This window comes from Chelonia mydas, chromosome 5 (genome assembly GCF_015237465.2).
Source record: "Chelonia mydas isolate rCheMyd1 chromosome 5, rCheMyd1.pri.v2, whole genome shotgun sequence".
Taxonomy (NCBI): domain Eukaryota; kingdom Metazoa; phylum Chordata; order Testudines; family Cheloniidae; genus Chelonia; species Chelonia mydas.
The window spans coordinates 99,275,616-99,290,115 of NC_051245.2; the positions used below are offsets into that span (position 1 = coordinate 99,275,616).

Here is a 14,500-nt window from a genome sequence, read left to right on the forward strand (position 1 = left end):
AGTTTTTAATGAGAACTGCATGAATTGTCTTTTGATAGCCTAGTATGTGAGAAATATGTCATACACTGATTTAGAATTCCTAGTGGGTGGAATTACAGTCAGTCACTATGGCTGCAGTAGTAAATGTGGCTGAACAGGAAAGCAAACAGTATTTTTTGCACTGTGACCACAATATCCCCCCCCTCCCCACACAATTTGCTCTGATTGTCATGTCTTGTCTTCAGAAAGTTATTTGCATCCTTACTTTTGTGCCACTGGGGTAAGAATCTGTTTCATTTCATCCATAATGGCCTCTTGCTTTTCAGGATGAGCCTCTAATACTTTGTCCAGTGTAGGGTGAACTGGGGACTGAAATGAAAACACCCCACACCAGGTTTAAATTATTACTGCTGCTTTTCAGGTTCTAAAGAAAAGTTTTCTTCATCATCCATTCACAATTTGAGAAGGAAAAACACCTCACAGTATATGCAACAACCTTCATATCTTAATTTAGTTTTGTGTGGGTTTAAACAACATTAAGTTACACCATTTTAAAGATGCCAAAAACAGTTATAATTTAAAAACTAAACAAAAGCAAACAAACTGATCTACACTTCTACACTAACAACATATACTCCCAGATATTCATAACATTGTCAGGCATTACATGGGGAAATAAGAGACTCAGCCAAAGGCAACATGCTAAGTACATATATTGATGTGCCTTTCTCCATTTAAGATTTCAAAGCATCAGTGCTAGGCATGGCAACACATCAGTTGGATTATAAATTACTATCCAACAGAACAGAAAGAGGAAATCTCCTGGAATTTTCCTATCCAAGACTATGCTGATCCATCAAATATGAGAGACTTGATAGCCCATCAATTCACACTGGTAACTATTCCAAGAGAAGCTGCTCTTAGCAGAGCCAGGTGATAAGACAGAATATTCCACTGACCAGCATCTCATTAAAAGGAAGGGGAAAAAAGAGCTGGAAGTCTTTATTAAGGAATATGCTATAAATCATTATGAAACCAAAGCTTTGAAGAACTCATGTCTTGCAATATTAGGATTCTTGGCTTCAGAAGAAAGTGAAATGATTTTCCAGGTCAGTTGTTAAATCTGGTATCTGTACAGAGAATGGACTCCCACACCCTTAAGTCTGGAAACATTAGAATTCCTAATAAACCTTTTTATCCTGTGACACTTCATCCAGTGCTCCTTCTCTAACATGTACATTTGTTACTTTTGTTTCCACATTAGGATAAAGAGAGTAATTACTGCAATTTGAAAACATAAGGGCAAAGATACTGAATTTCAAACTAAGAACACACTCACAAATGTTGCACAGGCAATTGGGGGGGGAGGGAAGAGACCAAAAAAAAAAAATGTATACTGCATTTTTAATTTATATCTTTAGGGTTCGTTTTATTCCCAGCTAACATTATGCATTCATAGCCAGGGGAAATTTTGCACATCTCTGATGATGCAGCAAAAGATTTTAGTAAAACAAATAAAAAGATGATTTGTCAAGGGAAAATAAATCCTATTGGCTCAGAAGACAAGTTGTTCTTAAAATTTAAATGTATCTGAATCAGAGTAGTAAATGCAAGTGGTAATTTTTCTTTATATCCAATATATTTGTGTCAGGAAGCAAAATCTCTCTCAAATGTTATTTTCTAAATGCTTGGCTAGTTTATGGTTGACTTTTTCCACTCCAGGTTAATTTACAGACTTCACATTGAACAATTAAAAGGTTACTTTTGTCACTTACATAATAGATTTGGTGTTGAATAGGATGATGGGGAAGACAGTTAAGTCAACGAGGGATGAGATTTTCAAAGGAGCCTGAGGGATTTGGGTGCCCAATTTATTTATGCTCCTTTGAAAAACCCCAGTCTAAGTTAAATGAAAGCAAAAACCCACTAATACATAATGGAAACGTGCATTAAACATGAATCTGAAACATGAAAAAACAAGTTTACAGGGGGGCCGTACTTCAGGACACAAATTAACTTAAGGATAGCAGATAAGGGCATGACACAGCAACATCAAGAATAAAATATCATAGACAGAAGCGGAGGAAGGACCAAACATTACCTTATAAACTTGGAACGTGTTCCCATAGAGCTCTTCTGCTAGCATGATCCTTTGCTCCAGGATGGCTTTATCATTGTATGCATACTCTACCACGGCAGATGCTTCAGAATGGCGGAGCATTTTTTTTACCTCACCTTTAAAGCTTTTAATTATTTCTGCAACTTGTGGTTTTGTTCTGTACCATGTGTAAAGATGGACACCGAGAGAGACAGGAGATTAGGGAAAAGGGATGGTATTAAATATATACATTTCCAAAAATAAAGCTGAGTGATTAAGTAGTAGCACAGTAATACAACAAAGACAGGCATCTACACCTGGGACCTTAACCAAACACCTACTACGAAAATACAATTAGAAACTGAACAAAAAGCTCATGTCTATAGTGTTAACAGTAGCTCTGCCACTGAGTCCCCCTGAGCTTCTCACTAGCATCCACAGATATGAAGGGAGCCCACCGTCAGTTAATACTACTTCAAACATCATTAACTGCAACTTAAAGTCTCTGCTTGGAAGTGTGTGCACAGAATAGATATGTTGACTTGGCGTGTTAACCATCTAAGTCATCTGGTGCCTATAGGTGGCTGTGTCTTGGATCCATCTAGGCATTCTCATCCAACCTTGTGTTTCTCTGTCAGCTCTGCAATAGCGTAGAAGCAGAGAGGGAAGGGTGTGGAGTACATGGGCCATGCCTACCCTACAGGTGTCATAGCTAGTCAGCATAACCTTGTATGCAAATGCAGATTACAGAGATAGAAGGTGGTTTTCTGTCACTGTAGGAAACCTGCCCGAGTGATGATAGCTAAAGCAATGGAAGCATTCTTCCATCAACCTAGCTGCATCTACATCAGAAGTTAGGTCTGCAGAGCTACATGGCTCAAGGCATGGATTTTTCACACCCATCAGCCCTGTAGCTATGTCAACTTAAGTTTTAAGTCTAGACCAGGCCACAGCTAAGCTCCATAAACCTAGCTGATCTAGCTGAAGGGAACAGAAGAAAAAAATGATCATTGACAATCTGTCCACCAGAGCAAGACAAGGACAAACAGAAAGCTCCTTGTTCCACAGTAAAGGTGCATGTTTATTTTAGGAAACTTCGGATAAACTCGGTGGCGGGGGCAGGAGACGGGGAGACACGACATTTTTCTGCACTACTGTAACCTTGACAAAGGGAAGGGCATATCTTTGTAGGACTTTATTATACATAAAAAAAGGGAAGGCTTTGAGTGTGTTTTCCCCCCCACCCTTTTTCACTTGTAGTCTTTTTTTTTTTTATTTATTTGCTGTCCAGAATTTCTGAGAAGAGAGAGCCTACCCGGTGACAAGGGGACTGTATTATGGACAGCAGGTAGTTTGCAATCCTCATTCCCAAATATACTACCAAGATAATTTCACATGGAGGAGACAGCCTGGGCCAAAGCCATTATTCACAATACACAGATTAATAATAAAGAAGTACATTCACATTCCAAAATTAACAATATAAGCAAGAAAAAAAAAAAAAAGAAGAACTGGTTTACTTCTTCATACCCACCCATACATGAGAAACTTCTTTACAATATTTCTGGAATATTTGGATTTGCTCAATTCTAGTAGGCTATCTGGGGAGGAAAAGAAAAAGAGCAGTTTTTATCACCCCTTGAAATCGCATGTTTGTTTACTTTCCTACAAAACAAAACTAAAAGCCATTGCTCAGTGACCTACTGCACCCAAGCAGGAATTAATTTTATGAGAAAGTGACACCTAAAGAGAAAAAAGTAACTCAAACGTGTGTACCAATAGAGTTTTGGGAGGAAAGAAGTACATTAAGGAGAGCTACATTATACAAAACAGTGCCAACTTCCAAAGCAAATACAATATAAAAGGGAAAAATACCTTTTAATTCTTCAAATGTTTCTTGCCTTTGCTTGTCATTGCCATACCGAATGAAACACTGGATAACTCGAGTTGAGTCATGTGCAAATGCCATCTGTAACAAACATTTTTATTATCCCAGCTTTTTGCATGACTTTACGTGGAAAAAGTTTATTTTAAACACATTTACTCTGTTAAGAGTATAGTTTTATGCAGCACATAGGAATACTCTGGGAAACAGATGCTATATAAATAAAATACATTATAAAGAAACAAGTTTTAAAGTAAGTGTAGTTTTAACAGTTTTCATTGCTCCAGTATTTCTTTACCAAACATACACTACAGTCAATACTGGCTACTGCAGGCAATGGAATGTTTTGTGATCATTTGTAAATATGTACCAAAAATGCTGAATATTTTATTGACTGGAATATCCCCATGAGATGCACAGCCTGTTTTCTTGAGACTCTCACAGGGACAGCAGTCACGCAGTCTCACCCTAGCACATGACAATATGATCAGGATGCTCAATCTAACACAGCAGGCAGCACCAATCAGCCAAAATTTCAATTCACTTTAAAACCCAACAGTTGACTATGCTTCACTACACTACACAGCAAACATACACACCTAAAGAGTGAAGTTAAAAATAATGAGACTGTTAGTATTGAAAATGTAATGGAAGAAATGTGCACCAGGGCATTAACTTTGTGTAGGTTTTTTAAAAGAATCAATCGCAAAAAATCCACTACAAGTACAACTCTTACTGAAACTGCAAGTTAACCAAAGTTCACTTACATCCAATGGGAATTTTACAGATTAGAATGCTGGTGGGCTAACAAGTCCCCTTTTAAACCAGCTGATCAGCAAAGTTTTCCTGGCCCTATTATCCTAAAAGACTGGGAGCACAATTTTCTTCATTCACTGAAACCTTGTTCTATATCTGGATATTTTCAATGTCCTCTGGAGCTTCTGGATAAACAGGGTTGTACTGTATGGTTCACAAGGTCACTTAGTGCAACACACTTATTCGCTATTCATAAACAGGGGTTTATCAACTTGCCCACTTTGATTTTTAATTACGTTTGTTACTGTATTTCTCTTACAGTTTTAATTTTCCCCTGGAGTAGTTTATGTAGTTCATTTATTAGCTTCTCTCGCTTCTTCTTGTCACAGTTTTTCCTACAAACAAAAACAGACAAGTAGGAGACTCTTAGATCAGAAAGCAGCTTTTTGGAAATACAAAAATAACTGGAAGTCATGAGCTAGAAAGCAAGGTGGCCAAATTTTTTTTTTTTTTTTTTAAATGAGCTCCCACAAGTCCACGTTTAGGTACCCATTTATGAAAGTTCTGGCCAGAAGCATAAGTATATTTCACTCACTCAGGATAAGGGCAGATTATAAAATTTCAAAGAGCCTCAACCAGTGAGACTAAGGTCCTGAGCATTTTACAGGATCAGGCCTCAAATTATCTTAATCTAAATGATCTCCCCTGAATTTATGCCCACTTACTATTATTGTACATTTTTACCAAGATCAACCCAGATGCCTCAAGACTACTTCTACCATCAGTCATCAAAATGTAACTTGAGACCTCCAGAGAATTTTAATTCAAGCTAATTAAATTATAATATATTCATGGAATTTACATGGAAGAAATACAAGCATACCCATTCATGAAGGTACCAAGACGGAATGAGCAACGCTTCACCACTGCATGAGTACTAATTAAAAAGAACTGTGTGAAAGAAAACATAATAGAGCCATTATTACCTTCTCACACTTTCCCATATCTGTTTTGATTTGATGATTACGTCATAATTTGTTTTGTCATTAAGTTGTCTGCTCTGCTTTAATTCCTTCTTTTTCCTTTTTAAATCATTCCATTTAGGCTTCTTAGGTACAGACCCTGATGATAAAAACAAAACATTGTTTATAACGAAGTAATAGTCAACAGATTGGGAGGCAGATCCTCAACTGGTGTCCAATGAAGTCAACAGAGCTATGACAACTGAAATGATCCAAGGATCCACCCCGACTGCCTAGCTAGCTAATCTGAAAGGGTTAATACATACTGAACACTTGGGGTGGGATTCTCAAGGGGATTTGGATATACAACTAAAGAGTGCAGTTAGGTAAGACCAATATTTGGGTGCCAGTGGCATTCACAAAACGCCTGCTCAGCTGCTGTAGAAGCCTATCTTTTCACTGATAAAATCATGCTTAATTCCTGGTGGGATGGGGATTCACAACCTCCACCTACAGGTACTGATCCAATAAACATGCTTAGAGGCTGCTTTAAAGCACATCTGACTGACTGGGCTCTACACAAAATGAAGGATATAGTAATGGTGGTCAGTATTCATTAGAGCAGGGACTGGTACCTTGTCTCCCACTTCCCAGGTATAGTCCGCAGCTCTCTGAATATCAAAGCATTCATACAAAGTGGAATGTCTTCAGTAGGACAGGTTGAGAGAGATCCACTACAGAATACCCCAAAACTCATTTATTAGGGAACTCACCTGGGAGGTGGGAGACCTGGGTTTAAGTCCCTACTCCAACTCAGCCAGTTGGCAAGTGGAGATGGTCTCCCACATCCTGGGCAAGCGTTCTAGCCGCTAGGCTATTGGGCTCTTCTTGAGCCCTGGCTGAAGTGCCTACTCCAGGTGAGAGTTCACTGCTGTGAATCATGAGTGGAGGGAGGTGCCATCCCCTGGCCTGGATTTAAGCACCTAACTCCTTTTGAGGAGCAGGGCTTAGACCATACCCCGTCCTCTGCATTTCCTATTGGCTAGCTTAGGTGACTCCACCATCAGCATGCTGACTTTTGTGAATCCCTCTTTTTACGCACCTAACTTTCCCCATGCATTGTATAAGGAATCTGGCTACCTAATTTTGGGTTGTGAATTCTGCAAGGAGGCAGGTAGTCTAATAGTTAGGCACCGTAATGCTCAGTTGTAGCTCCCTTCGTGAACTGCATCCTTGGCGACTTGCTAGGACTGGCAGCTTCTGCCTGGGAGATATCAGATTTTGGAAGAGCAAGACAACTGCCAGATTATTCTGAAAGCTTTGACAAAGGATAGAGGTAAGTTAAAGTCTTAATAGGATGAATTCTGACCCAGAATGCACCTACAGCCCCTCTAGTAACTTTACATCAGAATATGGCTCAACATATCCCCCCTTCTCTCCTCACTCCCCATCCCCCAAAAAGTGGGAGAGTTGAATTTTTTTTTTTACGAATATAACTTAAATCACAAATTTTTTGTGATATCTTAGATAACAAGGACTATATGCCCACAAAAATTAAACTTGGTGGGGTTCTTGCCTTTCACATTCTTGAGATAAACTATCAGAATTCAAAAATGTTGTGCTAGAAAAGAATACATTCTCAACTGCAAACACTACATCTGCCTCTGATCAATACCATTGGCACCCTCCTTTTATGATGGAATGTAGACAAAAAAATAAACATTAAAAAGAGGAAAAACGTGAAACTAAAGGCCACAATCAGTTTCTGAGCTACTGCCCTCTAATAAATGACAACTGTTCTTATACACAGATTTTGTCTCTTAAAATTTGTTCCTATTAACTTGTTAATGTCTTTTACTGGAATCTGTTCAAGAGGTTTGCAAGTACGTAAAGCACTAGAGGGGAACAAAAAAAGATTCTTGACAGATGAGTTCATTTATAGATTTAAGTATACCAGCTCTTACAATTACTCACTGCGACTTTATATGTAAAGCCTTCTTGCATGTTTAATCCTTTCAGTCAGTGGGATTCATTAGGAGCTTTTACTATACAGTGGCTAAAGACTGCTGCACAGCAAGATTATTACTTTAAAAGGATTCTTCATATGAGATGTCATAAATGAACTTTAAGGTACAGAAAAAGTTGACTAATGTTTGCTTTTAGCTTTAATCATCTCGTAGCAAAATTAATCACTATATACAATACAGATTCCCCGAAGTGAAGACTCAGGGGGCAAGGCATGCTAACTAGCACTGTGCAATTGAAGCCCAACAGAATGGATGAATTAAAAGCGCTCTCTCAGGAATAAATTGTTTAACAGTTTGGCACTACACACTTCATTTTTCTCCAATATACCAAACCTTTCCTTTTTTAAAGGATTGTAATTTAGTGCAAGGTATTTTAGAATCAGTTTATTTTTTAAAAAATGAAGTGAGCAAATAAGAGAAAAGTTAACAGAAAACCGGTCAGTCTCTTGACATAGTTGGTGACAACTGAAGTTTTGCTTGAAATCTGAATGACTCCAGAGCAAGACTGGAGGCTTACAGTTGTTTTAAGATAAAATCCATTAAAAAAACAACATAACTCTGATTTAATTCGTCCACTACCTCTATTTCTGTAAAGTTTTCAAAAAATACAAGTATTCCCCAAACTAAATCAAAGTTAAAACAGTGAAAAAACTTACAAAACAGAACTTTAATGTTATCGTACGAGCTTCCAGTTTCCCTCAATTATTAAGCCACACTTAATTTGTGACAGCCCTTTACATGCAGAACTGTACGTCTGCTGGGAAGCAGCAATCAAATGACAGCTCTCATTAAGAGACACCAGAACCAGAGAGTTATGAAACTATTAAAATAGTGACAGAACTAAATATTTACTAAAAAGTGTCTGTATATACACATACACAGAAAAATAAATTTATAAAAATGGAGAAACATCCAGTACATAACACAGATTTAACTGGTAAATAAATGCTACAGGCCTATAGACCAACAGTATAAATGGAGAATAAAAACCTTTGTTCTTCCTGTTTTGGCTACCATTGTTAGAAGCATGATAAAAGATAAAAACTCATGATTTTTACATTTTGATACCAACACCAGTGGTTAGTCAGCAGCTGGTGCTCTTGTACCAAAGGGGGAGTGGGGGGTTGTCTTTCCTCAAAAGGAGACCATCTCCAAATGGCCCCACTATTCATACTGTCTTTATTAGATCTGTGTAAAAATAATCAATAAGGTTGAAAGGCAGATGACAGAAAGAGTCACAGCTTTAATTTAGTCATGTAATACTTGAAGTTCTCTTTGTCACTACAAACTATTATGCATCAGTTTATGCCACCATACCAAGAAATTAGCCAACAGGTTTAGTTTACTGGTGGACTACCTATGTTAAACTGGAATTTTCACTGCCACAGACTGTGGGTCATGTGACTTGTCCAGTCATCAGTTTAAATTGGCGGAAATAACATTTTCCATTGGAAGTCCAACAGAGTGCTATGGAGAAGAATTTTTTTTATAGTTAGAGTTTTATTAGTATTAGAAATACCATGGAAGTCGGTGATAATATAGGAGGGTATTGAAAAGAGCAGTAAGACAATCCTCTTCTCCCTCTGTATTTCCAGTGCAAGCAGCTTGGTTCCACATATATTTATGATCATGGCTATCTCAAAATTTCTACTATGGGGTTCTCAGTAAAACAGGTGCACAGGCATGACCTAGTTACTTATGTCTATGGTGATTACAACAGAGAATAGTCAACTCATACAGTTAAAAAGTTTATTATACAATCTCACACAATTCAAGGCAATTATAGCATAGCCCTGATCCCACTTAAATCTATTAACATATTTTAAAATATATATTGTTGAAAGAAAATAAGCTTCCATTTTATTGTAAGTAAGTATACTTTACAGAGAATATATCTCTTCTAAGTAAAAAAAAACAAAACAAAACAAAAAACACAATATACTCACCACCCTCATTATCCTCCGGGAGTTTTCTCTTCCTACTGAACTTTTCTGGTTGCTGCTTACTCTTGAATTGTTTCACACTAGTCTTACCAAGTTTTTTGTTTCCTTTCTCAGACTTCTTGGATCTGAATTTAGGCTTTCCTTCTTCACCTCTTTTAGTATAAAACTTCTTTGGTGGACCAGAATCTATGCACAACAAAAAGAGAATTAGAACGGATATTATTTTCAAGTTTCATTCACTATTAAAAGTCTTAATAATTATTTTGTAACAATTAGATTACACATAATACACCAAAATCCATGCATGCTGATACAGAATAAAAATGATTCAGATTCTGAAAAGCCCCAAGCATTCTTACTAATCTATAACAAAATTTTATATTCCTCCCACCTAGCCTTTTCATCATAGCCTTATGATCCCTCTCCTAGTTTTGCCCTAAATCCTCCATATAGATGTAATGCAATACCAAAGGTGAAGAGAGGATAATTCTAAAGGAACAAAGGCTGCCTTATTTGTAGTAAGAATTTCACTGCCTCCGAAATCTAAGGCCCCAGTCTTGCAAACACTATTTGAAGAACAAAAGTAGTCTAATTGGTATAATGTGAATGGATGCACATTAGTTTCTCTCTGGCTTGTATCTGGTGGCTCTAGATACAAGACATGGTAATTGCTCACTCTTGGATGCTTAGAAAACTTCCACCAATGAAAGCAGCCAGGCATAAATGGCATAAAATGGCTAAATGTTTTGTGTGATGGTTGCAAAGCAAATTGTGGTAAACCAGCACACCTTCTAAACCAGGAGTGGGCAAAGTACGGCCTGCCGGCTGGAAGCAACCACCACCACGTTCCTGGGGGAGCGGGGGCAGAGAGCTCCGTGCGTTGCACTTGCCTGTGGGTACCTCCCCCAAAGCTCCCATTGGCTGGGAACGAGGAACCGCGGCCAATGGGATTTTCGGGGGAGGTACCCACAGGCAAGTGCAGCGCACAGAGCTCTCCGCCCCTGCTCCCCCAGGGACGTGGTGCTGGCTGCTTCCTGGAGTGGCATGGGGCTGGGGCCAGGGCAGGCAAGGAGCCTGCCCTGGCGTGCGCTGCTGCCACCCCAGAGCTGCTCCAGGTAAGCGGTGCTGGGCCGGAGCCTGCACCCCTCCTGCCCCCCGCCCTCCTGCTACACCCCACACCCTTCCTGCTTCCCAACCTCCTGCCCTGAGCCCCCACTGCATCTCGCACCCGTGCTGCACCCCAATGCCCTGCCCTGAGCCCCCAGCCCGCACCCCAACTCCCTGCCCTGAGCCCCCAGCTCACACCCCGCACCCCAACTCCCTGCCCTAAGCCCCAGCCCGCACCCCAGCCCCCTCCCACATCTTCACCCCTCTCCCCTGCCCCTCCCACACTCTGCACCACTGCCCTGAGCCCCCACCTCACTGTGCACCCCCTCCTGCACCCCAACCCCATTCCCTGAACTCCCTTGTATACCCCACACCCCTCCTCTGCCCCAACCCCTTGCCCTGAGCCCCTTCCTGCACACCGCACTCCCTCTCTCATCCCAACCCCTTGCCCCAGCCCTACATTCACGGCCCTGTAAGCAATTTCCGCACCCAGATGTGGCCTTGGGCCAAAAAGTTTGTCCACTCCTATTCTAAAGGGCCAGTTTGACACCAAGGACAGCAAAATACAGGAATACAACATATATACATTTTAACAGAAAAATTCCTCCTCTTTGCTGTTTATTAAAAGCCTCTAGAAAACACTTAAAATATCTGTGGTATTCAGGTAAGTGACAGCATAAATTGCCAGCAAGTAGGCACTTAGAACACTGCAAGAAAGTACAGCGATCTTACATACAACTCATCCTCTCAGCTGCACAATTAGGTTGTTTTGCTCCTTTTTTGTTTTTTTTAAACCGAGGCTATGCCTACACTGCATACCTGTGCCGCTGTAAGGTCTCCTGTGTAGCCACTCTTTGCTGGCAAGAGACAGCTCTCCTGCCAGGAAAATAAAACCACCCCCCAACAAGCGGCGGTAGCCAACAAAGAGCTGTCCACTCCAGCACTTTTCATCAGTAAAACTTTTGTCGGTCAGGGGGGTGGGTGTGTGTGTGTGTGGGGTGTGTGTGTTTTTTTCAAATGTATGCTTCCTGAACCTAATAAAGGACTCTGTTCTTGCTAATACTAAATTATTCATGTTATTTTCACAGTAAAACAGCTTTATATAATTAATCTCCCATCTGGTGAGAATACTGAATATTTTCCCCCTCGCATTTAATACAAATAGGCAATGCACAAATGTGAAAGTGAAGAGACAAGCACTAGCTTGAGCTATAGTTCCCTGAAGTACCTCAATCCTATCTTATTGCAATTTTCTTATTCCAGTTGTGAGAGATTCTCTTAAGCAGAGAATGCAAAGTGACCATATTCTTCAGCATAACTGGCAATTTGGAAAAACTTGGACTAAAAATGAGAACATTTTCAATTTTAACCCAATATAGTATTTTAGATCAGATTTTCAAAGCTGAAGGGTTTGCACCCTTAACCCACTTGCGCCATCTCAGCTCATTTTCAATATTATAGTTAAGGTATTGTTCATAAGATTAACCCACTTATGCAAATGAATTTGAGTTTGTTGTACCTGTTGCATTCTCCACCCTTCAGTAAGAACAGTTTTATGAAATATTATTCTTTGCAGACTTACCATTGTCTTTTTTAAATTTATGTTTTCTTTGTGGTGCTTTTCCATTTTTCCCCATAAATCTCTTTTTACCTTTGGCTTCCATAGCAGTGACACTGAAATATAGAAAGAGAGGCACAACTTGTTGGAGACCATGAATGGATGCGTCTGTTTTAGTTCAAAAGCATTATGACACCTCTAACTTTAAAAAAAAAAAAATCCTTTGTCATAAGCTATATGATAGAACAGACAAAATAAAACAAGTACTAAAAGACTGTGGCACTAATTCATAATTTTGTATCTCTAACTTTAAATTTATAATGAGAAAGGTATGTTTCCCATTTCTCTTGTAATCATTTGTGCATCTGATTACCAAACCAGGTTAACTAAGATTACAACTGCTTGACTAAGTATCCCATAATGTTCATATTCAATGCCATTCTCCCTCCCACCAAAAATTCTCCATTTTTAACAGAAATGATAAAATGCTATCACTAACTGAGAATTTTTGAATATTTTTGTATATCAGGCTGAACACTAAATGAATGCTATGTTTTATCACTGGGAAGTTCTGTTCTTCCATTTTTTAGGGAAACATTATCTATTTTCACTCCTAAAGATCCAGAACCTGCTATTAGATGCAGAATGGGGGCAGAAGTAAAAGCAAATTGTATATGAAACCTTGTTTACTAAATGTTTATTATTTGTACGGTGCCCAAGAGTACAGTAGGCACCTGAAGGTCTCTGCCCTGAAGAGCACAGAATTAAGTTAAGACTAACAAGTTAGGATAAATGCAAATAAGGAAGTGAGAATAGGACAAGGACACATAAATAAAGCCTCTCTATCCTGTAATCATTAATGTGTGCACTGAACTTTAAGCATGCGAGTAAGATTAAGCACACAAGTGTTTACAGGACTGGAGCCTAAAAAAGTACGATACACTTAGAATCGTAATAAGTACTTATTCTAAGCTCAAAAATAATACAGCCTCCCTCCCCCATCGAATCCAACCATTGAATCTGTCCAAACTAATCCTGTTGGGGCTGCTGCACAAAGCCCCGAGGAGGGGTGTGAAGGAGGAGAAGGCGGAGCCCTGCTGGACAGGTGCAGGAGGCCGTGCCCCATACGTAGGGGGCGGCCCCGAAGAAGCCAGGCACGAACGGCGCCGAGCGGGGTATGAAGGCGCGGCGGGGGTGACAGACTCCAGCGCCTAAGGGCTTTGCGAGCCCGGAGGCAGAGCGTGAGGCCTGGGCTGTACCTGCCAGCCCCAGTTCACCCCCGCCCCGAGCTCGCTTCTGCGGGCCCGCGCGAGGCGCAGGAGTTCAGCGCCCACAGCACAGGCCCGCGGCGCGGCCTCACCCGCCAGACGGGCCAGGCGCAGCGCGTGGAGGAGATTCTCAGCGGGCCCTGTCCCCTCACCCGCCCCCGCGAGGCGGGCACCCAGGGAGCCCCACGGGCGACCCCAAGATCTCTCTAGCGCGGTGGGGCCGGGCCGGGCTTAGCAGGGAGGTCGCCGGGGCCGGGGAGACCCACCCGCGACCCCCGCAACGGGCGGCTCCCCTCCCCGCCGCCGAGCCCCCCTCGACCGCCGGCCCCCGCTCACCCAGACACGCGCGCGGCCCCGGCAGACTCCGCACGCAGCCCTGCTTCCCGGCTAGCGTGCTTGGGGACGGGCGGGCGTCGCCGGAGCGTTCCCCATTGGCGAGCCCAGCGGAAGCAGCGCGACAGCGTCGGAGCGGGCTGCCGTAAAGCAGCAGCGAGGGCTGAGGCCACCACAGCCGGGGGGTGTTGGGGGGCTGCGGGGCGTCCGCGCCAGGGCGGTGCGGCGAGGCCAGGCCCGCCGCGCTCCCGTGGGCCATAGGCGGGGTGCGAGTTCCCGGCCGGGCAGGGGCATGTTCTCAACGGGGGCGCTCTTGGCTCCCTGTTCAGAAACCCGCCTCTTGAGGACACGCTGGGGCGGGGTTGCTGCTGCCTGCCCACCTCCCCCGGGATAAAGTAGTAAAACAACCCAAGTGTGGGGAGCCTGTCTCCCAGCTTCCCACCTGCGCAGAGACACAGTCTCTGGCTTGGTTTTGTGCCCGTGGTTAGTGCCCGTCTGGTTCCACTCACTGCATCCTCGCTCCCATCCCATGTGTCGCTTTGGGCCTGCCCGGGAGCTGACCTGAGGCTGGGTCTCTTTGCCCT

The 14,500-nt window shown here is 41.8% G+C and overlaps 1 protein-coding gene across 4 annotated transcripts in view; it reads right to left on the reverse strand.

Moving 5' to 3' along the window:
- Positions 1-14,226, reverse strand: part of PUM3 (pumilio RNA binding family member 3) — a 38,808-nt gene extending 24,582 nt beyond the window's left edge. For 2 of the 4 annotated variants that reach the window (XM_043546475.1, XM_043546477.1), the window contains exons 1-8: positions 12,340-12,431; positions 9,654-9,836; positions 5,705-5,840; positions 5,038-5,113; positions 3,953-4,046; positions 3,612-3,678; positions 2,081-2,255; positions 245-348 (exon numbers count right to left, since the gene is read on the reverse strand). In XM_043546475.1, the coding sequence (XP_043402410.1) occupies positions 245-348; positions 2,081-2,255; positions 3,612-3,678; positions 3,953-4,046; positions 5,038-5,113; positions 5,705-5,840; positions 9,654-9,836; positions 12,340-12,421 (917 nt within the window). In that variant the 5' untranslated portion in view covers positions 12,422-12,431. Of the gene's footprint in view, positions 1-244; positions 349-2,080; positions 2,256-3,611; positions 3,679-3,952; positions 4,047-5,037; positions 5,114-5,704; positions 5,841-9,653; positions 9,837-12,339; positions 12,432-13,919 lie in introns of those variants that run through there. The other 2 variants (XM_007065590.4, XM_043546476.1) reach the window with 2 other exon arrangements.
- Positions 14,227-14,500: the final 274 nt, after the last annotated feature.